This window comes from Trichoderma citrinoviride, assembly GCF_003025115.1.
Source record: "Trichoderma citrinoviride strain TUCIM 6016 unplaced genomic scaffold BBK36scaffold_2, whole genome shotgun sequence".
Classification (NCBI taxonomy): domain Eukaryota; kingdom Fungi; phylum Ascomycota; class Sordariomycetes; order Hypocreales; family Hypocreaceae; genus Trichoderma; species Trichoderma citrinoviride.
Genome location: NW_020194710.1, coordinates 1,857,891 through 1,883,207, shown reverse-complemented (window position 1 = coordinate 1,883,207; position 25,317 = coordinate 1,857,891). Strand labels below are relative to the sequence as shown.

At 54.4% G+C, this 25,317-nt stretch overlaps 4 protein-coding genes across 4 annotated transcripts; 2 read left to right on the top strand and 2 right to left on the bottom strand.

Moving 5' to 3' along the window:
• Positions 1-1,903: 1,903 nt before the first annotated feature.
• BBK36DRAFT_1188577 (hypothetical protein) lies at positions 1,904-3,711 on the top strand (the record flags this gene model as incomplete). The annotated part of the gene is made up of 2 exons (XM_024896584.1): positions 1,904-2,601; positions 2,667-3,711. 2 exons carry the CDS (start codon positions 1,904-1,906, stop codon positions 3,709-3,711), a joined length of 1,743 nt encoding a protein of 580 aa, XP_024753136.1.
• A 2,448-nt stretch (positions 3,712-6,159) lies between these two features.
• BBK36DRAFT_1166045 (RNB-domain-containing protein) lies at positions 6,160-9,425 on the bottom strand (the record flags this gene model as incomplete). Its single annotated transcript, XM_024894852.1, has 4 exons — positions 6,160-7,143; positions 7,279-8,815; positions 8,870-9,216; positions 9,300-9,425. 4 exons carry the CDS (start codon positions 9,423-9,425, stop codon positions 6,160-6,162), a joined length of 2,994 nt encoding a protein of 997 aa, XP_024753135.1.
• A 3,021-nt stretch (positions 9,426-12,446) lies between these two features.
• Positions 12,447-14,789, top strand: BBK36DRAFT_1134340 (glycoside hydrolase family 17 protein). Its single transcript, XM_024892272.1, has 2 exons — positions 12,447-12,689; positions 12,802-14,789. The coding sequence occupies exons 1-2, from the start codon at positions 12,524-12,526 to the stop codon at positions 14,397-14,399; spliced, it is 1,764 nt and encodes a 587-aa protein (XP_024753134.1). The 5' UTR covers positions 12,447-12,523; the 3' UTR covers positions 14,400-14,789.
• Positions 14,790-16,873: 2,084 nt separating this feature from the next.
• BBK36DRAFT_1188567 (WD40 repeat-like protein) lies at positions 16,874-18,462 on the bottom strand (the record flags this gene model as incomplete). The annotated part of the gene is made up of 2 exons (XM_024896583.1): positions 16,874-18,000; positions 18,147-18,462. 2 exons carry the CDS (start codon positions 18,460-18,462, stop codon positions 16,874-16,876), a joined length of 1,443 nt encoding a protein of 480 aa, XP_024753133.1.
• Between the last annotated feature and the right edge of the window lie 6,855 nt (positions 18,463-25,317).

Sequence of the window (25,317 nt, the reverse complement as noted above, 5' to 3'; positions counted from 1 at the left end):
GCAAATGCGTGCCTTTCTGTATCGGATGCCTCGAGCTCTGCTTCGCTTGCTCGCCGGATGAATCCAATCCCTTCTCGCGTACGGCAGAGGTAAGGTATTCCCCGTCACCACAGTACCTGGCGCCGCATACCTCGCAGCGCCCAGGGCGCCGTATCCGTGACTTTGCCAGAACCAGCAGCACGCCACCTTCTCACCTCGTGCTGCCCGCGCTGGTGCAACGAGGAAAGAGGACTCGACGCTTGCCCGCCATGTCCGTCCCAGCGGCGGTACCTGTACATGGCCGTGTCGTGGCTTTGGGGTGGAGGCCCTGCCCTTCTGGAACTCGTGCTAGTGGCCCGCGCAAGAGCCATCCGGATTCCGTGAACAGCGCTGGAGGGAAGCCAAGGGCTCAGAGGGCCTAGCGCTGGGCTACCGTGGTGTGCTAGAACAGGCACAGTGCCGGCGTGAGGGTGCTGGTACTTCGCACTTGCACGCACGCTGTACCTTGTACTCCACCCGCCGCAGCGGCGAATCCGCACAAGAGGCGAAAACAGGGCAGCGGGACAGAGGAGAAAAAAAAAGTTTGGGCTAAGGCAGCGCGTGCGTGTACTGTATGAATGCGCGGTGCCTGGAAGTGAGGGCAGGGCAAAAGATGAAAAGTGAGAAGAGGGAGCGAACAGACCAGGGTGACAGCCGTGCGTGTGCGTGGCTCGGCAGTCGTACCGCATACGTGGGCATCGCAGCTTGTCTCTGGCCGCGGCCGGGTAGCGAGTACTCGGACAATGAGTGAGTGCCCTTGCGGTGCTCACTTCAGTGTCTGGTACGAGTACCTCAACTGGAACCCTGCTGGTCTGTGCTCCTGCTGGTCTGGCTCTCCGGCTCTTCCCAAAGCTGCTCCCAATTGGCGACCCTCCAGCGCTGGAACCTGGGAGCGCTAGCGGCCTGTGCGCTAAAATGCCATCGCCAGCAACCATCTGGCCGGGCCTCCGTTTTTCTGCGAGGCCCGTCAACCACTTATTACGCCTCCGGCTCCCCAGCTGCGATCCGCTCTGTCGCCGTCAGGTCTACTTTTCCTCGTCCAGATTTTCTTGCACTGTTCGTCCCCGATTGTGTTAGACCGGATCGGTTGCAACGAGTGTCTGCCCTCTGGCTCTCAGTTCTTATCTCGACGCTGACTCTGACCTGGACCCTTTCTCTCCTCCGCCCTCTTCTCGCTCACTTGCTCGATATCTTGCTCCTCCCTTTCTCCTCCTCTCTTAGGCTCTGGTCCCCTGCATCTGATCCCTCTCGCCGTCCTCTGTCCTGAGCCGAACTCTCGTTTCACCACTGCGGCTGCTACCCTCGCTCCACCCCGGACTCGCTGGCCACCTCCAATTTCACCAGCTCCAGAACGCTACGCCGGAACCCACAGCCGTTCGGCATCGCCATCTCCTGTCATCAAGTCACCTGGTCCAACAATTTGCCGGCACTGCCCTTTGGACGCCGTCTCGTGCATTTGGGAATCGAGTCTCCTCTTCTTCTTTTCTTCTTCTCGTCTTCTTCCATCCTCAATCGCTCTCGCCAGGCCCTGCCAGTTTCCTCCCTGGTCCGTGATCGGTAGCCCGTCTCTCCCGCGTGTACTTTGCCAGGAACAGAAACCGAGACTTCGTCTTATTTTTTTTGTTTTGTGTGGGTGCGCAGGTGACCTGAAAATCGGCTGCCACTACCGACCGAACCTGCAGCGCTGACGGCATCGTCCTCGCCCTCTCATTCGCCCACGCTCAGACACTTACACCACGCAATCCGGGCCCCGTCTCTCAACAAACAGCCGCCCGTGGCTGCTCAAGCAGGCTGCTGCTTCTCATGACTGTGTGATCTTGCAAGAGAAGGCTCTTGTGTTGTCGAGCCGCGCACGCACGTCGTTTCATTGTCTACAGACTTCACCATGACAGCCGTCCTCTCCAGCGACGACAGTTACTTCTCTGCTCCGATGCGGCGCTCTCACTCCCAGTCCAACCTGGGCAGCGGCTCATTGTCATCATATCACCACATGGCCGACCTGTCAAATCCATACGCTCATCCTCCTAACAAGTCCTTTTCCGACTCCGACCACTCCTCAGCGCCTTCGTCTCCTCGCACCGCCCACATCGAATCGGCAGACGTCTCTTACACATCTACTCCCTCCAGCAACCTCTCCGTTGCCTCCGATTTCGAGGAGACTCTGTCTATAGACGAGGCTCCCGAGGACCACTTCGGCCTGCCGCCCTTCACGGCCGACAAGCTCTACTTGCACCCGCAGATTCGCCCAGATGACAACCTGGAGCCTCCGCCGAGTCCTCGCACCGGGGACTCCTACAACGTCTCGCCTGTCGAACACACTAGCTCCGTCAGCACCTCACGGCCAGACAGCCCCCATCTCAGCGACCATGCTGAAGATGACACGGCTATTGCGACCAAGCCGTCCCGCCAAGTCGACTACCTGTCCCACGATTGGAGGGAAGAGGACATTTGGTCATCGTGGAGGTATATAATATCAAAAAGAGGAGAATTCCCCAACAGTGCCAGGCTGGAGAATGCTTCTTGGAGAACATGGATGAAGGCCAAGAACAACCTGAAGACGATATCTCCCGAGACACTTAACTGGTATGTTTCCTCCGTGGTGTCACTACTTCCGATTGCTATTTGCATATATGCTAATATTATCCTAGGCTAAAGGACTACGACGTTACTTGGCTCTACGGCCCTCTCCAGTCTGGAAAGCGCAACATGTCTGCTAACAAGACAGGCCCGTCCAGCGTGTCATTATCAAAATCAAGCTCTCTAGTCAACCTGAACAAGAAGACCATTCTCAAGAAGAGGAGCATGTCGGAAATCATGCTCCAGAGGTCGCTGTCGAGTGCATCTCTTCTCAAGCAGGCCGCCGCCGCCGTTCACGCTCAGGAGTACCGGAAAAGCGCAATGCGGCCTGGCCTCGGGCGGGCACACACAGATTACGTCTCGCTTTCCTTCTCCTCCAGGCGCATGAGCCACGAAAACAGCAGCGCCTTCGCTACGTCTACAGAATCTTCGAGCATTACGTCACCTTGTCCCGAGCGCAAGCATATTCACTTTAACGAACAGGTGGAACAGTGCATCGCCGTCGACGTCAAGGGCGAAGATGATGACGATGTCGACGTGGACATGGATGTCTTTGGTGACGAGAGCGACTCCGACGATGGGGTCATGATGAAGCGGGTCAGGTCAAAACGACGCCCATTGATCAAGCAGCGCGCGCAAAAGAAGTCATATACTGCCGAGGGCAAGATCATCGCCATGCTCCCGTCTACAACGCTCAAATACCAGGAAGACAGCCCGGATTCGCGTGATTCGGCCATGAAGCACAGCACTGGCGCCCGCAGCCCCCTTCTATCCCCATCATCCTCTCAGGAGACGCTTCGCCCTTCCAAGCCGTCCGGTGGCTTTTTCTTTGACGAAGACGAGGACGATCTCGATGCAGCGATTCAGGCCCCCAGCGTTGGCTGGCTCTCCCCACCGAAGGACACTGGTGCTGGCGGATTGCACAGATCAACATCGTCAAACAGTCTCCTTGAGGAACCGGCGGGCATGCGTCGAACGCCGTCGGGCATGTTCATGCCATGCGATGAACCCGAGACGTCATCCAGCAGCGAGGGCATCTTCGGCCGGGTCATCGATACCGTCAACACCGCCCGCGACATTGCCCATGTCATTTGGAACGTCGGGTGGCGAAAATAATCGGACAGCGATCCTCACCGACGATGTAATTGGCCGTTGGCCGACGTCGATGATGCCACGAGCAGCGCAGCGATCCGAGCGCTTGGCTGGATTCTGCGCGCCCAATGCCATCAGGGCCAGGCAAACAACCGTTTCCACCTCCGGGCGCCGTCGAGCGACCGCAGATCCGGGGTACCTGTGTCGCATTCCGGTGATATGCGTCCCTGCCTTCGATTTCATTCACCATTACCTAATTCCCTGGATCCAATTGAGCCCCGAGTGGGACGCGGAATCCCTTTTTGTTGGGGCCGGTCACGACGACTAAGCCGTTGGCGCTGCCAGCCCGGCGTCATCGGGAGGCGAAAGCACGACGAAGGCCGCAATGGCAATCTTGTCACTGTGGGCTCGGGAACGTCACGAGATACCTTTTGTGGTGGTCGGGTGACTTCATCTCTGGCCGCCTAATTTTCTTTTACTAGCTCTTCCTTTTTTCCTTCCCTTGGTTCGACGACTGAGGGCCAGGGTATCCCGGCTATACGACGGCTTATGACACTGTCTCTGTACTGTCCGTTTCATCTCCTTTACTGCATTTTCCGTCATATACCTAATCTGACGATTGCGAAGAGCTGCTCTTTTCATTTGTTTTTTCATACCATTGTCTCTCCTTTGTGTTTTTGGATCGCGCGGTTTATCAAAATACCTGGGCGGCTCAAGGGATCATTGTCTTCATTGTTAACTGGCGTTTGTCTGTGTGCACAAAAAACCTGTTACTCTTTTTCCTTTTTCTTCCTAATTGCCGCTAAAACTTGTTGTACGAGCGATGAGGAGGGGGACGATCTACTTGGTAAAGAATCTGGACAACATATGGCATGGAATTGGTTTTCTTTTCTTTCTCATGAGATGGGCAACAAAACGGGATGGATTCTGTGTTGGACAGTAGATGCATCGTTTGTACATAGGAATCCACAGGACACAAGCAAACGAAATAAAATACAAATCATTGTATAAAAAGACGTTGCATTACATGAATGATTGAGTGACGGGTGTTGGAGGCCTGATGTGTCAGGACAGTGCTTTCAGGGTCTGGACGGAGCATCTGTAAGGGTAAAGGTAGGTATGTTCTAGACTTGTCTGAGCCAAGGCTTTAACAGCAGTTGTATGAAGCTAATGAGAGGCCTCTACTTTACATCGTGACCTCAGCATTGAGCCCTCACGATTAGCAGTACGGCATGGATACCGAGTACAATTAAAGTACCTGTACCTTGAGGGTTGGTATTACTGTATGTATGCCCAAGCCCAGACAAACTGGAGAGGCTTGACAAATAAGTTGTTCGATGGAGCGGGTATCAAAGTCCGTTGGATTCATTAATATTATGCTTGATCTAACAGAAGTAGAGAGAGAGCGCGGTTAGGTGCAGGAGAGTTAGGTAGACAAACGTCATAATTAGGTTGTGAGGGACAACCCAAACAATCGACGGTTATCATTACGTTAGATGGCAGATGGCAGAGGGATTGCGGTAGAAGAATGCTTTGTACTGTTCCTTTTCTTTCTTTTAATCTGAGGTATTCTATAAGGTGTTGCGGCGGGTGGCCGCGTCATTCTACGCTATGTATAGCAGACTTTTCCTTTGATGCTATTCGTACAGAGATGGGTAAGGTAGGTAGGTGCAACAGAGAATGGGCAGAGGGGAGGTATGTGTGTGTATGGTATGGTACAGGAGAGGGTGTGTGTACATGTGCGGCTACGTATGACGCTCCGTACAAAGCCGAAGGATACAGGTGTTTGTACGATGCTTGCTACTATCAATATAGTCTCCTTGCAGCCAAGTCCGTAGTGACACCGAGGAGAAAGAAGCTTGCCAGCAAACAACTAAAACAGGGACGAGTACATGTACTCGTATGTAGGTTGTCGGAGAGTCAAGTTTGCCGCACGGGTGCCAGCGCCTGAATGCGGGAACAGCCAAAAACATCGTCGTCTCCAGGTTTTGCGTCCTTGGTTCCCAACAAAAGACCCTGGGAAAGGTGGAGCCCGGACCCCTCCCTCGTCAGATGCAGCCCAGAGTCTGGGGTAATTTGAATCCCTGTGCGGGGGAGAGAGAAGGCAATGCTACGACTTAGTACAAGTACTAGGTAGCAAGACAGGGCCAACCAGAGGCTTCCAGCGTGGCCTGTTTGTAAGGCCGACGGGGGAAAGGCTAAGGAAAAATAGGGGGTTGCATATGCACTTGTGCGGTGCATTGGGTTGAAGAGACGTCGCAGTCTGTTAACGGCTGGGCACCACGCAAGCTTTTGCTCGTCTCCACAGGTCAAGGACTGGTGAGAATGGTCGAGAAATGGTGTGCTGGGGCTATGCACTTGGCCAGCTTGCATCGTCGTCGCCGTTGTCTTCGGCGTCGTTCGGTCCAAAGGCAACCCCATCTGGGAGCTTGAGCCTGCATCCTCTGGTGGTGCGGGTTTCCGAATGGACACTCATGTCAAAGCCGGCATTGGTGAAGTTTCGCCGGCATTGGAGCCTAAATACTTCAGTGCCTTGACGAGGATCCGCCGAGAATGTACGTTGACATCTGCAATCTCGACTTCAAACTGGTCTCCGACCCGGACGTCCTTGATGAGCACCTTCTGGTTCAGGCCCTCAATGTCCATAATCGCATGCAGATCGAAGAAATCCACCTTGCCGATGCAGCCCTGTCGCCAACGAGAACCGACAGTAAACAGGAGCTTTTCGGGCGCCGTCTTCTCGAAGCGCCATGCGCGGACAAGGGCGATGAGGATCCACTCGAGGATGCCGCGAGAGACTGTTCGTGCCATCTTCTCGCGCACCTGTAGCAGTGGAAGCGTGGTCGCAAGCTGGCTGCTGGTGAAGGGAAGAATGGCATCCAAGTTGTCAGTGTCGGGGTCGATGGTCCGCTGAGTCTTCCGCTCGTGCTCCAAAGCAGCATGAATCTGCCAGTGGACCAGCAGGTCGGAGAAGCGGCGCAGAGGCGACGTAGCTTTGGCGTACATATCGAGGCCAAGGAGAAAGTACGGGCCAGGTTGGCTTGCTATCTCGATTCCACCAGTGTGTCGTATCAGTTCTTGCCGCTGGCTGCCGCTTGGTTCGATTCCTTTTTGAATTAAGGGGTAGATGTGCTTTGTTGCGTAGTCAAATGCCCCCTTCCCACCATGCCCGAACTTGACGTCCCTCCGATATGGAATCGGGATGCCGCGAGACGAACACCAGCGTGCCGCAATTTCACCGGCCAGAACCATTGTGTTGGAGACGACGGAGCAGCCAGTTGATGCCTCATAGCCAGCCTTGATGTATGGATCCGCAGGGAGGAAGCTGAACGTTTCTGTCGTGTCAAAGCTGGACGTGTCTGTTGTGTCAGGGGCATCACCTTGCTTCACGGAGACGGAGGGGCGCGGGAAGAAGTATGGCCATGCCCCCTTTGAGAGGCGCTTGCTCTTGAGGGCCTCGGCGAGCTGATATAGCACCAGTAAATCCTCTTTACTGGACGCATCTAGATCCTCGGCCGCAGTCATTGGGCGGTTGAGCTCTGGCTCTCCATCTCCTTCCAGGGTTCCGACGGTAAGATTGTAGCTTGGGACTGGCGGCGGCGGTGGCTCGTTGCAAAAACGAGATACATCTTCGGGATCCAAATAGACAACCTTATCAAGCGTGCTGGGTTCGACCTTGAAGTCCAGCAAGTCGCCGGCTCTGTTGACCTTGGCACTGAAGGTTAAGGCTGGGCTACCTGACTTGAGGGAGAACTGCCCAACGAGACCATCCGAGGCATAGTCCTTGGCATCTTCCTCTTCCCCTAGGTTGGAGGGAAGCATAGCTTGGAAGTGCCCGGGCAGGTAAATGTTTTCTGGTATCAGCTCCATAAACTTGCACAGGTCAGAGTTTGGTTTGATACACGAAGCAGGATCAGCCGCGTGGACGTGAAGCCAGAACTCGTCAGGGTTATCAGTGCGTTCCAATGAAATGCCGTCGTCAATGACCATGGTCGATACCGCGTCGATGCAGAATATTGTGGATTGCGTGTATGCTCGCCTGGACCCTGCTGCGATATCTGGCCGCTTCGAATTTTCGATATCTTTGGGAGTCTCCCGTTCAAGTCCACCACCCCTAATGATTTTGACTTCTGGGAAGCGCACTTTGTAGCGTGACGGGACCTCCCAAGGAGGGATGATACCGATCTCCTGCAGAAACGTCCAAGCGGTGCTCTGGTCGAGTACAGCGTCGTCGTAGAGCTGGAGGGCGCGGAGGATTAAGGCGCCGTAGCCATGAAACCTTGACCCAGGTTCGAAAAGATCGTAGCTCGCCCACCATTCTAGGAATGCAATGATCTCCTTGCTGGATTGGGACCATTCTGGCTGCTCCAGCTGCATGCCATCTGCAGGTGCAAGGATGCCATGTGGCGTCCATTGTCGCTTTGAGCGACTGGCCTGGACGGTCCTGCGCGCCTGGAGTATGAATAGACCCAGCGCGGTGTCTTCCAGCTCATCAGGGGTGGGCGACCTCAAGCGTTTCCCACTCGTTGCCGTGTAATCACGCACCATGGCAACGACTCTGTTGATGACATGGGCATGAGATTGAGGAAAGACTTCGAACAAATGATCTCGACGATGGCAATCGCTGGTCGGGCTGAGCGGCCTAAAGCCGACATCGTTCTGGTAAAGGGCTGAATGGACCGCATAGAGTGCAAAGGGCGGGAACTGGCCGTTTGCTTTCAGGGACGCCGGCAGCAGTATGTCGGCGATTTCGAAGAGGCTGAGGTAGCTGACTTGTCGCCGGGTTGACAAGAACGTCCGGACGGCGTCCAGCTTGCCGAGGTTGCTTTGGTGCACCGCATCTGCTTTGAGCCTAAAGTCCACCATCTTCTCGATAAGCCGAGCGCCGTCGTCTCTGGAAGGGCCCTTTTCGTTACGGCGGAGCTCCTCAAATAACTCGGGTGACCCATTCTGGGGCATCTTGGCCAAGACAGGTGCCAGTTCCTCTTGGGTCACAAATTTGGCTACTGTGAACAGCGGCGAGTACCCCATGCTGGTAAGCCATCTACCGTTGGAGGCATAGAAGTGGTTTCTCTCTCCGAAGTATCCCAAATAGATTGCGAATAGTGGCACTCTCGAGCCAGTTTGCCTGATTCAAATGTCAGTAAGCATACATGAGGGAGCAGGCATGTCGACTTCTCACTTTAATTCGACGAGATCACCGGGCTGTCTGGTGCTTCCTCCAACGGCAGCAGTCTCTGGTTCGTCTCCCCCAAGGTCCTCTTCAAACTCGTCTGTCATTCCAGTCTGGACAGGCCGCAGCTGATCCATCTCAGATGACCCCGTTGACTGAGTTCGGCTCAAGTGATTTGATACTCCTCCGTACAGGACCATGTCGGGAGGCATGCTGTCAGCGTTGGTCTGTTCTCCGTGCTGGGCAGTCCATAGCCGCAGTCGCTTGCGAATTGGCAGATACGGAGCATGTTGATTTGCTGATTCTAGTTGAGAGGCAGACGTTGGTAGATGATCTTGCCCGTATTTCGGTTGAGGCTGAGGCTCGCTGTTTGTGCTCGCCCAATGCTGCGTTTCCTGTGTAAGTTGGAGCTAAATGATCCAGACAAGGTAAAACTCACTCTTTGAAGCCCGAGAAAGGCGGTTTTGGGTTGAGAAACGGAATGAGCTCTCGTCAGCCTACCGGTAATGGCACAACAGCGGCTGCGTAAGAGACACTGCCTCTGAAAAGACTGACAAGCCAGCATGACGGGCATACGGCGTTCACATATCACGACTTCAAACGACAGTGAATTTTTCAAGCCTCCTCTGAGCTTTTCATGTAGGTGTGGCGTTGTTACTGGTGGCGCTGCTGCTGGTGGCGTTAATAGTCACGTGCCTTTTACACGGCGCCTACTACTAGTAAAATTGTGGCTCGTGTCGCTGCAGATGATATCACAAGCATCCATCTCACAAAGAGGAACTGCAGCAGGTCACGAACAGAGTATCCAATTGGATGGTAACTCAGAGATTCTTTCCAAAGTCATGCAGTAGCTGTAACCCGCTGCTAATATGTCAGTCGGAGATGAAGGTGACAAACTCATCGCCTGTGCTACCAAGTGCCGATTCGTTTCCAGCGCCTTACAGCGCCGATACAGCGTTGGTTGTCGCGCATTCCTTCCGTCGTCGCTGATTGCCTCGGCAACAGCACACAATGGCAATAATGTCAGGATCGGTCTCTTCGATGCTGCAATACTCCAAGCATCGAGTGATACTTGTCAGCACATGATCGCCTGTGCCTATTTGCGTATACGTGATTGTATCCCTCGCACATCAATACCGGAATGCAGGTCGCGTATATGTATAAACACTTTACTCTGTATACCTAGTAGACGGAGGCAATTTTAAGTATCTCCAGGAATCGAAAGTTTAAACGTCTTGCTAGGCCTGGCCGGAAGAGATCTAGACGCTTATTGTTCACGCAGATCCCCCGGTTTTAGTAGGCAGTGCATTTTATAGCGCTTCTCATTAATTCTTAGCACCAAACGCCACCTCAGACAAGGCAGGCAGGCAGGGTGCCGACGTCCCCTGCGCTTGCATCGAATGTTCGCTCTAATAATGGCAGCAGCGCCGGGGATGCAAAGGAACGACAAGGCAGGCGCCAGGGATCGGAAAGTGCGATAAGACAGAAATTGTGCTTGCGAGTCAAACCCTCGCTTAAAAGGAAAAGAAAGGAAGAAGAAGGTTTCCCACGCACAGGACAGGACACACGGGGCTTTTATCGCGGTGCAGCCAGCCGTTGCAATTGCACCTTGTATCACATCAACGCCGTCTCGGGGCTTTGCTGGTTCGATTCTACCCACAGGAATACCACTCCGTATTCTTTGGGGCTGTTTCCCTTCGTATCTGCACATTCTACTATTACTCTGCACTCCTGGACCAGCGCAGCTTCACGCCCAAAGAGTTGCAGACGAACGAATGCTACCATCACCGCACAACGACTTTCCTCATCTGGGCCTACGGGAACCAGCGGTCTGTGGCTCGTCAGACCGAAGCACAGGGACTCAGCACGGCTCTACGGCGTGCCCGGCTCTCTGACGACCCTGCGTCGCAAATTGAGGATTGCCTCTTGTCATGGGTCAACCCAAGCGACCCCCTTGAATGGCAGGGGCAGGAGTCCATTCTGCAAATACGAGAATTACCTGAATAGTAAGGCTAATAGCAAGCAGGTGGCCATGATTGGACAGCTTCGGACCGGCTTTTTTCTCGAACCAGAACTGGCGCCCCTTTCTCGAAATGAAAAGTTCGCGCAGCGCAGCGGTCAAGCTCAAGGTGCTTCGTACAAGTACGCCTACACTAATATCACGGCCATTGCTTCGAGGATTTCATGCGGACCAGGCTCAAATCGGGCCAAGACATCTCTAAACGATTCCCTTGCAAGAGCGCATGTTTGGACTCAGGCCGGGGGTGGCAGGGAAAATGCCCTTGAGCAGTGCGGAGAATCTAAGCTTAAAATGGCACAAATGCAACCCACCGCTGAAATTGAGTCGGAGGTCCAGGCGTTCACAGCAGCGAGACCGCTGCAATACCCCATACTTCCTATGTGGACGTGGGCGATGCAGACTTGCACGGGTAGCTCCATCATCATCTTCAGCGCGCCGAGCTCCAAGAAAATGCCGCTTCGCCGGAAGAGACAGCCATCGGCCATGGACTGCGGCTAACGCCATTACCAACATCAGAAACGCCCGACAAGCCGGACACTACGCTTAGGCTGGGGACGGCGCACAAACTGGGCTTAGCAAGATGTGAGGCGCTGTGTGTGCCTGGCCCGCTCATGCGCCAAGCGGAGTAGGCAGACGCAGGAACAATCTCGCAGCCTCTCAAGCTAGCAGTAGTGTCGAGCCAACCCACGTCCGAGATTGGCCAGAGGATCGTCCCTCGGCGTTGATTTGCCAGAGCTTCCGGCCTCCTGTGCATCCAACAGGGAAGGGAGCTGCGCCAGCCAAACATCTCAGATGACAGGCCGATGCTCATCTCCTAGCATGGAGGTGATCAACCACTCATCACCGGAACCCCGAGCATGCAGAGCGATGGACCCCGAGTGCAATACGAAGCGATGTCTAGGTGTTCTGCGTCTGGTATTACTGCAAAGACACCACCGCTGTTGCATTCGCTGATGACGAGCGGCTCCCTGGCCCAGCTCTGCAAAGCGCAGAAGCCTCAATGTCGCAGCTCTCTTCATTGTTCGCAGCTCAGCTCCTAACTTCTCGGGTAGCAATGGGCAAAGTCCATGATCTGTTTCAGCTAGCCGCGCCGAGTGCTCGCTGCCCCTTTCAAGGAGAAATGCTGGCACGAAATAGTAATTGCTTGGCCAAGATCCACACTCCCCTATTTTGGCGTTGAGAAGCCGCCTTGGCCCAGCAGCTGCTTGTGTTGGAAGCGACCAGCGATGGACGCAGAGGTAGCCACAGTGGCTCGTCTTCCTTCCACCCCCCTCTCTGTCGGACCCCCTGTCATTCCTCTCCCAGCTGGGCCGGTACCTCGTCTGCAGCAAAGGATTCCACAGCCGACCAGGTACTGCACGTTCCGGCCGACTTGTTGGTGAGCACACCTCCCATGCTACCTGGCCAAGTCTAATAACAACAACGAGCCATGTTACCCGCCTGCACGCGCACCGCCCGTACTCATAATAATGGCGCTCTGCCCACCTGGCCTTGACGTCTTTGTTTCTTCTTTTCCTCACTCCCCACGGATCGTCAAAGCGAGGTCTCGAAGGAAGCTGCTCTTTCCTGCTGTTCTCCAGTAAACCAACTTACCGCTTCACTCTTTTAGCGGGCATTCTTTTTTGTACTTGATATTTTCCACGATGAAGGGAACGTTCGCCGCCGCTGCCGTGGCTGCCCTGACCGGCGCCGCCAGCGCCTCTCACGCCCACCGCCACGCCCACGAGCTCTTCGCCGCAAAGAGATTCCAGACTGGCGAGGTCTGTGTTCCGGGATGCACCACTGTCTGGTCGACCATTACTGGCGAGCCTACTTGTACGTTGACGATTCCACGGAGTCCTCGGGGGGAAAGGGGGGAGATGGGGGATGCTGCTCACCTCCCTCCCCTTACCCGGTGTAAGTGACCTTGTGCTAACCAGACATGAAGTGATTCCCGCCAAGGTCCCTGTGACCTCTGCGGCTCCCGTTGAGACCACGACCGCCGCTGCGCCGGTCACCACCACCGAGGCCCCGGCTCCTCCTCCTACTTCTGAGGTCGTCGTCGTCCCTGTGCCGACTCCTGCGCCGGTCACCTTCCCTACGCCCGGAACCTACACGATCCCGGCCACGACCATCACCCTGACCGACACCACCACCGTCTGCGGTGCCAGCTCTACCCAGGTTCCTCCCGGAACCCACACCGTCGGCGGTGTCACCACTGTCGTTGAGACGGCCACCACCGTTGTCTGCCCCGTGGCCAGCATCTCAACCAGCGGCACCGTGGTTACCAGCGTCATTGTCCAGACCACCTACGTCTGCCCTGCCGCCGGTACCTACACCATTGCTCCCATCACCACCGTGGTTCCCTCGTCCACGCTCCTGGTCTACCCCGTCCCGACCAGCTACGAGCCCGGCACCTACACTGCTCCCGAGCAGGTCGTCACCGTCACCGAGACCGACTACGTCACCTACTGCCCCTTTGCCAGCTCTGGCCTCCCCACGACGACTGCCGCTCCCGCCGCTGTGACCACCAGCCCGGCCTACAACCCTCCCTCTCCTCCTCCGGCTGAGACTACCCAGTCGGCTGCTCCCTCCGTCCAGGCTGTTTCCAGCGCTCCCGCCTACGCTCCTCCTCCTGTTGCTACCTCTGCTGCTCCCAAGCCCAAGCCCACCCAGGCTGCCCCCAAGCCCAAGCCCCAGCCTCACGCTCCTAGCGGTGGTCTGAGCGGCAGCAACGACCACTACGGTATCACCTACACTCCCTATGAGGCTTCCAGCGGCAACTGCAAGTCCGCCTCCGAGGTCGACTCCGACATTGCCAAGCTCAAGGCTGCTGGTTTCCAGGTCCTCCGTGTCTACTCGACTGACTGCGACACCCTCGAGAATGTTGGTACCGCCGCCAAGAAGTACGGCATTGACATGATCCTTGGAGTCTTCGTCAAGGGTGACGGCTGCAGCTACGACACTCCCGACATCAAGAGCCAGGTTGACGCCATCTCTTCCTGGGCTCAGTGGGATATGGTCAAGCTCATTGTGGTTGGTAACGAGGCTATTATGAACGGCTTCTGCTCTGCTTCTCAGCTCGCCAGCCTTGTCTCCACCGTCAAGGAGAAGTGCAGCGGCTACACTGGTGGTTACACCATCTCCGAGACGCTCAACATCTGGCAGCGCTCCGACGTCTCCTCCGCCATCTGCGGCGTCGTCGACGTCACCGGTGCCAACATCCACCCCTTCTTCAACTCTGCCACCACTCCCGAGAAGGCGGGTGACTTCGTCTCTGGACAGCTCGAGCTCCTTGGCAAGATTTGCCCTGGCAACGACGTCATCAACCTGGAGTGCGGCTGGCCCAAGCAGGGTACATGCAACGGCGCCGCCTGCCCCGGCAACCCCGAGCAGGCTACCGCCATCAAGTCCATCCGTGAGAGCTGCGGTAGCAAGACCGTCTTCTTCTCTTACGATGACGACCTGTGGAAGCAGCCTGGCAGCTTCGGCTGCGAGCAGAGCTGGGGTGCCGCCGCGGCTTTCGCCATCTCTGCTTAAGTGGTGTTTGGGGATTAAGCAATGCAACGCGTGATGGGTTTTACTGCAGCTGAACGTCATTTACTAAATGTATCCGAATGTCAAGCTCGCTCGGTTCTGTCCGTCAGCCCCCCTTGTGTATTTTCGCCACCAGTACGGGACCACGAAGATATCCTGATGCCGATTTGGAAGTTCAGGCGGTCATGACAGCGTCGGGGGCCGCTCCTCGACAAGAGATGGGACTTGGTTGGCTGCAAATTTCCCTATGTCTTTGCGTGGTGTTGTGTGATAGCGGGTCTCATGGCTTGTGTTTTGGCAACTACACGGTGTTTCTGTATATGAAGTCGCCATGGGTCCGGGTGTACATTTAGCATCTGATTCTAATGCTGTAATTAATTAATATTCGATGAGCTTGTTTACATGTGATTTTAAACCGAGGTGACCGGTTAGACAATCCCTTTCGTACCGTTAGTATCAACTGCACACCAACACTTGCATGTTGATAAACCTCTCATGAAACTTGTGTCTCTGTCATTCTATCTTGAGTAGGTATATCATACAAGCTACCGAAGAAACCACAAGCCTGTGACTAACGATATATGACGATTGCACGTCGAATGGCTTATAGAAGTCATCAGGATGATATATGCACTTTCTGGTGACCACATGTCCCAAGTGCAATAGGCGCTCTCACATCGACCTCTACCCTAAAACCTCTTCAAGTGCGGATACTGTAGCACCTTGTCCTCCATTCTCTTTCTCTCTGTACATTCAGATGATATTCATAAGAAAGCCTCTGTCACGCAATTTTGATAAATCAATGGAATCTAGTCCCAGACCTCATCACGATTATCCTTAGCTTTTGACTTTGTGCAGCAAATAAAACAAGTTAACATCCGCGTAGTTTTAGAGAAAAGGGCTGTTGAAGCACACATAGAAGAAAAGAACTTTCGAGATCTCAATCTTCTACACGAGCCCTGCGTATCTTGTCTAACCCTATCCTCTGACAATACGACTTTTTTTCACATTCTACTCATCATGCCAAATCTCAATACGTATGTGGATTGTTACAATGGGTTGACCACTTGCCTACGTAAGGCAGTTGGAACGAGTGTGATACGGAAAAAACCTCTCGCGTAGTTTTAAGACACATATCTACTCTCGTCTTTTCTCTTTCCTCGCCCTCTTTGAATCGAAATGCCTTGTAGCGAACAACATTGTTCTTAACTTTGCAGAATATATGTCTTCAAAGCCGAATTTACAGATGCCAATTAGGCCGATTTCAGATATAACGTGCTACACAACACAGTATAGTCGAACTAAAAAAAGGCAGTGCATACATACATATCCCCGTCGTGTATTGTCGGATATACCTTACCTACATAGAAACCTTTCGATATCTTCCAATTCCCTTAACCTTTGGATATCTCTTGATCTCCAGTGTCCCTGACCTTTTGTGAAACCCCCCCCCCCCCCCCCAACCATCTTACCTATGTAAGGCACACATGAATACATCTCCTTTCTTCCCAAAAAAGGGAATTCATAGAAGAGCTCAAACTCCAAGATCAAAAGCGGCCTTTCTTCCTTTTCCCTCAAGTCGTCCATAGGAGCAAACTTGGAAGAAAAAGTGTGAGAAACGAGGAGCCACAATCATGCAAAACGCATACGAAGAGAAGATTGAGTTAACAATCGAAGAAGAAGGGATACGATGACAATGAAGAAGAAGAAGAAGAAGAAGAAGAAGAAGAAGATAGAAGAAAGATGGCTCGCTTACAGCCCCCCTTTACATGCGTATGTCCCTCGTGTACTTGACTCCCAAAACATGCATCCCTAATGCCACAGAAGATAAATCCACGAAAGTAAAGAAAATCGATGAATGAGAAGAAAGAAAAAATAGTAAGAATGTTTTCGAGCCAGACCTAACAAGGCTACACACTTTTTTCTTTTTGATAAGTTTCGCTTTTCCCTTTCCTTTTTTTCCCCCCCTTCTTCCTCTTTTTTTGAGAGGTTCCTTTTTTAGAGGGTTTTGCAGATAAGCATAGCCCTCATCTCTAACCATTTGTTAACATATGGAAGCGGGAATCATCATGCGAAAGAAAATCCAACATAAAAGGAAGAACACATCCTTATGAGTCCTTATACCCCCAGTTGGCAAAGGAGAATGAAAAAAAAAAAAGAAGAAGAATGGAGGAAACGACGAGACCAATATGTTCCACAAACATAACTACTGAACGGCATCTGCCAAGTAGCAAACCCGCAAGACACAGTCCCCAAGAAAACAAGAATGAGGCCGCAATGATCATGCCGACAAGAAGAACAGCGGGTAGAAAGTCAAGTCATCACTGGCGTAGAGGGAATAATAAACGAAACAAGTATGTACAAGCCAAAAAGGGACAGCTTGGATGAGAATGTAAGGCGGCAGAGGACAAGGGAAAAGGGGGAAATATGCATAGAGAATCGTAACGTCATAACCGGTTGGTCCGCCACATCCGGCTTTAGAATACACCTGGGCCATCCATGTACATTGGCGGCCGGCGCCGTTTCACAAAGTCCCACTGGTTGGATGACCCTCGGTCTCCGTTCAGGAAGCGCTGGCGGCCTCCCGAGAGAGGCTCGTCGACTCCAAAGCTGCACCGCTCAAACTGCAGCAGGCCGCCGCGGTGGGCGTCGCAGCAGAGGACGTTGAGGTCCTGCCCGTCATTGGTAAAGGCCACGCCTCCAATCTCGCCAAACACGTCAATGGTCTGCTTGGTGGCAAACGTCTGGGCGTCAATCAGGTTGATGAAGTCGGCCTCTTCGGCCGCGGCAAGGACAGGCCTGCCGCTGCCGGACGGGGAGAAGCGCAGATTTCGGACACCGGCCATCTCGGTCGATATCGTGGCGATTGGCGTGCTGACCCCGTTGGCGTTGCGCCAGTAGCGGGCGTCCCAGATCTTGACCGTCCTGTCCTGGAACCCAGTGGCAACAGTGTGGCCGTTGTCTGACCAGTCGCAAGCGAATCCGTAGTCGCGGTGTCCGCCCAGCTGCTGCAGGATTTCTCCCGTCTCTGCGTTGGTGATGAGTACGTTCAGGTCATCGCCCACAACGACCCTCAGCCGACCATCCGGTGACATGGCTGAGCAGTTCAAGGCAAACGGATACGTGAACTTGGCGGTAAACTTTTCCGTCTGCAGGTCTAACAGGCGGAATCCCTGGTCGTTGCTTGCGATGGCGGCAACAGGACTTCCCGACCTCCTGGGCTTGTATATCTTGATGTGGTTGGTTATCCCACTGATGTCGTTTGATATCTGTCCCTCGGAATAGGCCTTCTTGTCCTGGGTGCCCAGCGACTGCAGGAAATAATCCCCATTAAAGGTGCCGGCCATCAAGACGCCGCAGCCGGCATCGAGGGTGGAAACTGCAGGGGCCGTCATGCCGGCAAACGCACGGAGATTCATGGCCAGGCTTGTCTTTCTGGTCGAGCTGTTCATCACGTTGATGCCTTGGCTGCTGGGGTAGTACGCATGCGTCCGAGTGGGACATGCCAGCACGCTCCGAAGCTGGAAATGGGCCAGGCTGATGTCTCGCCGTACGTCCATTCTCCTGAACCTGAAGAAGTTGTCGGTAGAAGGGAGCTGTGCCTCTGCCGAATACTGTACAAATCCTTGTGTTAAAGAGGAAAGAGAGAGGAGAAAAGGGTGGAATAGGAGACGCTGGATTTACGGATATTGGATAAGGAAACATGACTGCGTCTGTGTGTGGGTGCAAGGCAGAAGTAAAAGAGAGAACTTACATGAATATCAGAGCCCGTTCTGTTGACGTAGTTCTTATATGTGAGTCGACGGATCCGCCTGGCGGCATGGCGGGTCGTGTTCATGCTGTCCCAATCCAGCCCTTGCATGTCACAGCCGTCTCCGCGCAGGTCATGGTAGTACACCCGTTCTACTCCGCTGGTGGCCTGCTTCAAGACTCTGTGGAGGCCCGGGGCAGACAGCTTTTTGCCGCGAACGCTGCGAATCCCAACGTGGCCGTATGCCCAAACGCGCAAGAAGTCGATGAGGCCGTAGTTCTCGGACCCCAGGATGCTGGGGTTTGGGTTGCTCATGTGGACAGGCGGGAAAGGATCGAGCAGCAGCGCTTGTTCTTCCTCGTCGAGGGATAACTCGTCATCCGACAGTCCTTGTCCCGGCAGCTGATTTGTGACTTGGTTGATCAGAGCTTGTGTGAGGGCGGGCGCTATCGGCTGCTGACCTGTCCCTTGCAGGTATTGCATAAGGGACGGTATCGGAACGTTCGAGGCGGCGGGCATCTGGTGTGGTGGTGCATGGTCATCGTCTTGGTCCATCAACGCAGCCTCGTCCTCGTCGTCCAAGTCTTCCTCGTCATCGTCTTCTCTCTCCATATCGTCTTCGTCGTCAATCGCGTTGGCGTGATAAAAGTACAGGCTGGGGGCCATTGCGCCGCTGACCATGGGGTTGCTGTGGACGGCTCCATTGTGGCTGTTCAGAGGCGCACCCCCGTCCTCATCGCTCATTTCTTGGTCGTGATCTGCCTGCGCCGTGGGATACTGGTGGCTCTGGGCGTAAGACTGTCCGTAGGCATGTCCGTAGTACACGGTTGTGTAGGGGAAGTTGGGATTCGCCTGATACACCGAGATGCCGTTGCCGTTGCCGTGGCCACTGGCAGCGCCGTCAGCGGGGGCAGCGTCTGGTGCGGGCGTCATGACCTCCTCTGCGTCGTATCTTTCGCCTTGGTCGTGCTCGTGGTGATGGTCGTGCTGGTCGTTGTATGTGCTGCTGCTATTGCTGCTCCCGGGGCCATAGAGGGTCGCATACTGCACCTGAAACTGGCCCCTGTTGTCCTCGTGCTTGGGCTGCTCGTAGTGGATGTGGCAGCTGTGATAGTGTAGGCAGTAGACGCAGTGTTCGGGAGGGGGAATATCGGTCTCGTCGAAGTCGTCAAAGTCGTCGTCCTGCGGCAGAGGGAGGGATCCGAATCGCATGACTGTCAGCGGCGACAAGGCTCGGGAGCCAGGTATTACGGGATAGCGGCAGCGCACGCGCGCAGCCGGGCTGCGTTCCGACTTGTGCCTTGTCCGGCTTCGTTTTCTGCTGCCGGTTGCTGGGCCCTGGCCGCTATTCCCCTGGTGGAAAGGAATACGCAAGCAGGGGTGGCTGTCGCAGCGTTCTCTATTTTTGCCTGCCTTTGGAACTGGCGCAATGTTCCAAGCCGTCGGAGGCACGAGTAACCCAGCAGCTGTGTGCTACTCTATTCCAGCCTTGTCGAAAAGCCGCTGCCCTTGCTGTTGCGACGACACCTTGTCCTGGTCCTCCTATATGTCTTTCTGATGTCTCGCGCTGGCCGAGCCTGGAATCCAAAGATGTCGATTGGGCGCCGGTATACCGCCGTTTCCTGCTCTCGTCCTCAGCCGGACGTATCCCAGCTGTCCTTGCTTGACTCGCCCACGCACTAGTAGCCTCTCGGAAGCTGGGGGTTAGCTGCTTGCTGCAAGCCTCCACCGACGCCGCAGTCGCAGCCTCGGTATACAAGCGTCCGTCTGGCACGCGCGCGCGTAGGATCGAATGATGTGGTAGACACGGCACCCGAGGTCAAGGACAGGCACCTGGAAGGAAGGATGCGAAGGCGATGATGCCGCTGTTCAGCTCTCTCAGCACTGCGCCTGGGGTTCCGTCAGGTCGGCGGTGGCGATGCTGGCGACGATGCTGGGTTCGGGGTCGGCAGCAGACGGCAATGGGCCTGGAAGGGTTGGCTTGTGCTTGGCAAAGGCACGGGGCGCGGGCACTCTCGTGATGGTGATTGGAGAAGGCTGTCGGAGCTGATGCCGATGATGGTGAAGAGCAGCCTAATGATGAAGCGGGCGAGTACTCGTATAGGTCAGGCAGTGTCGAGAGTGAGTCGGCCTCGTTATCGATAGGTAAGGTACGGTCGCCCTGCGAATGTAGGTGGATGTTGGGCAGAGGTTGCAGTTGGGAGAGTTGGGTTGTGGCGGCGGCATGCAAGAGGCGTCTGAGTCGCAGAGAGGCTCAACCGGCTGGCGCAAGGTTGTGGACAGGGCCGCAACTTTAATACTACCGTCTGCCGCATGTACGGAGCACGGAGCAGATGCTACCAAATCAGAAGAGAGAAAGGTCGGGTGTGTGCTCAGCAACAAGAGCAGCAACTGAGTCGTCTGCTGCGAGTCAAGTCTCCCCTCCCCTCCTCCGAGCCCTTTCCTCTCTGTCACCTTTGGCTCAACGGTCACTTTTTCCTCACAGTTTTCCCCTCCGACTGCAGTTTCTGTTGAGAGAGAGAAGAGACAACAAGGAGAGAAAAGAGGTCGAGCTACGTAGGGCTGACGCCGATGGCTGGCAGAGAAGGATGCTGTTCGCCAGCGGCGGTCGAGGGGCACACGAATCAATAGGTAGAAGAGAAAGGGCGCCTGTGGGTTGACGGCTTTTAGCGCCGGTTGCGGCCTGGCCGTCTGTGTCGTGGCGAGGATTTTTTGATTTGCAGGAGAAAAGAAGATGCATCAGACAAGAATCAGACACATCATATGTGGTGCCAGAATGGGCGCCAAAACCGGTCTGGGGCTCGACGTGATGGTCGTGCACGTTACCTCGACCTGTTGATACTGACTGGGTACTACGAGTATAGTCTAGGTAGGTAATACTCGTACATGTATGTATGTATGTACGGACATGTCCGGCAACGTTGATGCACCTGCAGTGCTTCTGGGGACGATCCCGTTCATTGTCTGCGCGAGAGACGCACGCCATACGAGTTCTGATACCCATTGAACAACCCTGGACACGCTCACAGCCAGGCCGGGGTCAACCTGTACGAGTTGCTTCATACCGTATGTATGTGTTGCACGACGGCCCTCGTCGTGATTCCTCGGCGCTGCTGGCCAATCCATGGATGATTCGATGCCCTCAAAGGGCTGCACGTGCGAACCCGGCGCCTAGACGGACCTCTGCTGGATGCCGTCGCACACGCACAGCAGCCGGACGACGCCCGCGGCACTGGCCAGCAGCGACAAAGGTGGCGCCCTGGGAGCTGCAGCTGCGCAGGTTTGGTGGTGGTTTGGGCCATGGCTGAGCGAAGCTGGCGGATTCAGTGGCGCAAACAGCGCCGGATGTCGCTCCAGGCCGTAATACCAGCATCTACTCAACGGGCTACATGTGCGGTGATGATCTAAATCACGTTTCGTCGCCATCTGCAGGTGGTGTCTTGGTTGGTGTTGATCCCGTCAATCCAGCCTGTCCAGGCACGGCACGAGAATGGCCTCTTTTGGCTCTCTCAACTGCAAGTGTGCGGACTTGCTGCTACATACCCACTCGTCGACCCCCCTGTATATCCGCTGGCTTGCCGCATATTTCAAGGTTGTTCGTGTCAGGGTTGATGGGTTAGGTACAAGCACAGGGCATCGTGCATGTGCTATCGTCGGCCGGATGGCGCTTCCTTGCCCCCCGGGCCTCGGTGCCAAAAAAGCCGACTTTTGAAATCCGACGACGAGAAAGAAGCAGGACGTGGAGCATCACAACGAACACGCCGTATCACCTGCAGAGGAGGCATCTCGTCCGAGCAGCAGTATCTCGAGTACCTGAAGATGGAGAAAAAGCCAAGAGTGATGTGAAAGGTCCCTCGATTTACCTGTGGCGGGTTCCTGGTGCAGTGCCAAAATCTCATCGCCCACTTCTCTCTTCGACCCAAGGCACAGCAATTCTCATCTCTCACATTTCCAAAAATCACTCGTCTTCTTTCCCCCGTTCCCATCTTTTCCTCTTCCATCTTTTCTATCACAAATGGAAAAAAAATGAAGGAAAAAAAAAATCTGCTTGTGATACAGCACAATCACGACACGGCACGACAACTCGAACCGCTGTGGACGAAATTGCCGCATGTATCAAGTACAAAAGTGCCAAATTCACCTTCCATCTTTTGCCAGGATCATCTTTGATAAACATGCTCTCTACGTCTGCCCTCTCCATTGCATTCATTGGCGACGTTCGTTTTCTCCTCTTGGGCCCATTAATGCAAACAATCGACGAGCAAGCAAGTCTCTTGTGAGAAAAAACGAGCGAAACAACAAGTCCAAAAGCCAGGCTCAAAGAAATAAAGACGAGGCACCGCTACATGTAATTATCTGCTTGCAAGGCATGGCTCATGCAGAAGAATCCCTGACAAGCTTCAATCCTTCTTTACTCTTGTCCTCGTCCTGGGTGCCATGCTCGTCACCGCCGAGGCACACCAGCGGGAATAGCAGTACCATCCAGCATTGCGGGAATACTATACTTGCCCGTATGTGTGACAGCCACGCGCGCCCTCACACAGACGCGCTCTCTGTCTGCGATGTTCCTTGTCAGGGTCTGGTATGATGAGGGCCTTGTCTGCCAGCCAGAGTCCTGCATCTGTTGTAGGCGCCCTGCCACGTCCCTCGTCCCGATGGGAATGGATCATCATCAAACCGCTTCTCAGCCTCGGCCTGGCCTAACAGTAGGTAGGTACGTGTATGCTTGCCTGCCTCAAGCTTCCAGCCTCTTGTCTCTTGTCTCTGTCTCCAATCCTCTTGTCTCCTCGTGTCATCTCGTCATCTCGTCATCCCGTCTGGCACGTGTTTGTATGTATGCAATGTACAGTACTACTAGTACCAGCAGTATCATCGCCTCTTCCTTCGGCCTCTTCCCCAAAACAGGAGCAGCGCGTCACTCGTCTCTCTCCTTGCCCTTCTCCTTCAATCTTTCTCCCCAAAAGACGCCATCGTCCCTCATGTGTTGGGCTTCACTGCATCTTTACCCTTCCCCCTCTCTGCCCCCCTCCCTCCCCTCCATCCCATCCTCATCATTCCCCCATCCTCCCCATGCCCGTGATATCACTAGCACATCCCAAAATGTCTGCCTCACTTTTTGGCATCGAACCGGCCAGTCCAGCTGAGAGGGTCCGGTAACATGCTGGGACCACAAGGGGGTGGCCACCTTGCAGCCCTGCCCGCATGCAGGATCCATATTTTCCTTCACCGGTCGCGCCTTGTAGTTTGTGATAGATGACCTATTGCCTCTGCCCGTTTTTGGCCCCCTCAAAGAAGAAAAAAGGCCCCTCTGTTCTGCCAGCCCGTCCCCGTCACCAACATGCCATGCCGTCTCTCTCTCTCTCTGTTCTGGGAGTTGTTGCCCCTCCCAGCCCGCGTCTCGTGGCGGAGGAGACAGAAAGAGAGAGTGTGTGTGACATCGAGGGCCATTGGCTTTTGTCCGCTTGGCTGATAGGATAGGTACGAGACAGCCGCCGAGGCTTGGGCCGCCACCAGTGTATGGTTGTACATACAGTCGCAAGTGATGCTCAGATTGCAGATAGCCAAGGGCTACAATCGCGATGCGAACCAGACCGGACAGCTCCCTACATAATAACCTGGTTATTGCAAGAAGCGCTATAGGCACATCCAGACCGCCATGTAATACGTGGCTGTTCATGCTGGCAATAGTCGCACATCAGTCCATTGCGGCAACACTCGGTGAACGACAAACGAGCAAAACAAAAAACAAGCTTCTTTTCGCCTCGACCAGCAACAAGCCCATCGGATTCCTCACAGGAATTAATTACAGAACACAAGGAACGATGACATGGGGGCTGCGGCTTCTGTGCTAAGCAGTGTATGTATGTACCTGGTCAATGGGCCGAGGCTAAGGTACTCCCCAACATCAGCACATTCAGGTCATGATATGTAGTACTCCTACTCGTCAGATCGCCAACCACCAGGCCGAGATTCCACACATTGCTTCTTCTGAACGCGGCCGCTGGGCCTCCGTCAGTCGACTTGTCATTCAGACATGTTCGCAAGCCCGGCGAGAATAGGCAAGACCATCGTCGGATCACGTCTGTGCTCTACAGTACAGTAACCTGAACCCTCTCCTTGTAGGTCAGGTATGTACCGATGATGGCTGGATGCCCTCGGTCCCTACTATACCTACCTTACCTACCCGACCTACATACATACATACATGTCCGTCTATACATGCAGTGCCCCCCCAGTCCCGGCTGTTTCTTTGCATCTACAGGCTTGTCCAGTGGCATGCTCATGGAAAGCAAGTGTGTCAGAAACCCCCCAACTTTCGAATCCCAGCATCCGGTCTGGACAGTCCGTGCATTGCATGCAAACCTTGAGGTTTTTCTCTCCCTTCTGTCAGTGACAAGGCGAGTAAGGTATGTATAAGCAAGACGACGCAACGCCGCATGAGGGCATCGAGCCTCGCCCATGTCATCACATCCCACGCCCACGCCCACGCCCACGCTCTGGCCTTCCCCCATTGGGACATTTCCGATGTACCAAGTTGACCAAAGAAGAACACGCAAAAAGACGTGACCATCACATCCCAACGCCAAAAAGGGAGAAAAAAAAAAAGGAAAAGGAAACGACAACTCACTTGCCTATGAGGATGATCTCGGGCATACCGCCAAAAGAAAGAAGAAAACCAAAAGAAGAAGATGCCAAAAAGGATTCAACCCACGGTTAAAGTCAAGACGGAAACAGAGCCCTCCTCGGCCTTACTTTGCCCGCCGTGAATCCCCTACCCAGCTCTACAACTACTTCGTCAAAATAGAAAAGAGTCCGAACCAACAAGCGAAGAAAAAGATCGTCCTTATCACCAAGAAAAGGCTGTATTCCATCTCTATATTTCTCCGCGGATAATACATATGACGAACCCCCTCCCCATCTTCCCGAACAGCTAGTCATGCTGCCTCCATTCCTATTCCAGTTTGTTGAAGAAGGCAATGTGTAGTATAATCTAGATAGGTTACTCCCCCCTTCACCCAAACACCCAAAAATCGCAGCCGATTCCCCGGTTTCAACCCCAATCCTTTACAGAGATTACACACTGCAGAACATCGCTCCAAGCGCACACACACACACACGCACACACACACACACACACACACACACACACACGCACACACACGCACACAC

Excerpts from the sequence above, each read along its gene's own strand:
- BBK36DRAFT_1134340 (XM_024892272.1), top strand. The coding sequence starts at position 12,524 with ATGAAGGGAACGTTCGCCGCCGCTGCCGTGGCTGCCCTGACCGGCGCC. Across the intron at positions 12,690-12,801 it reads GTCGACCATTACTGGCGAGC|ATGAAGTGATTCCCGCCAAG; the intron begins CTACTTGTACGT and ends TGCTAACCAGAC.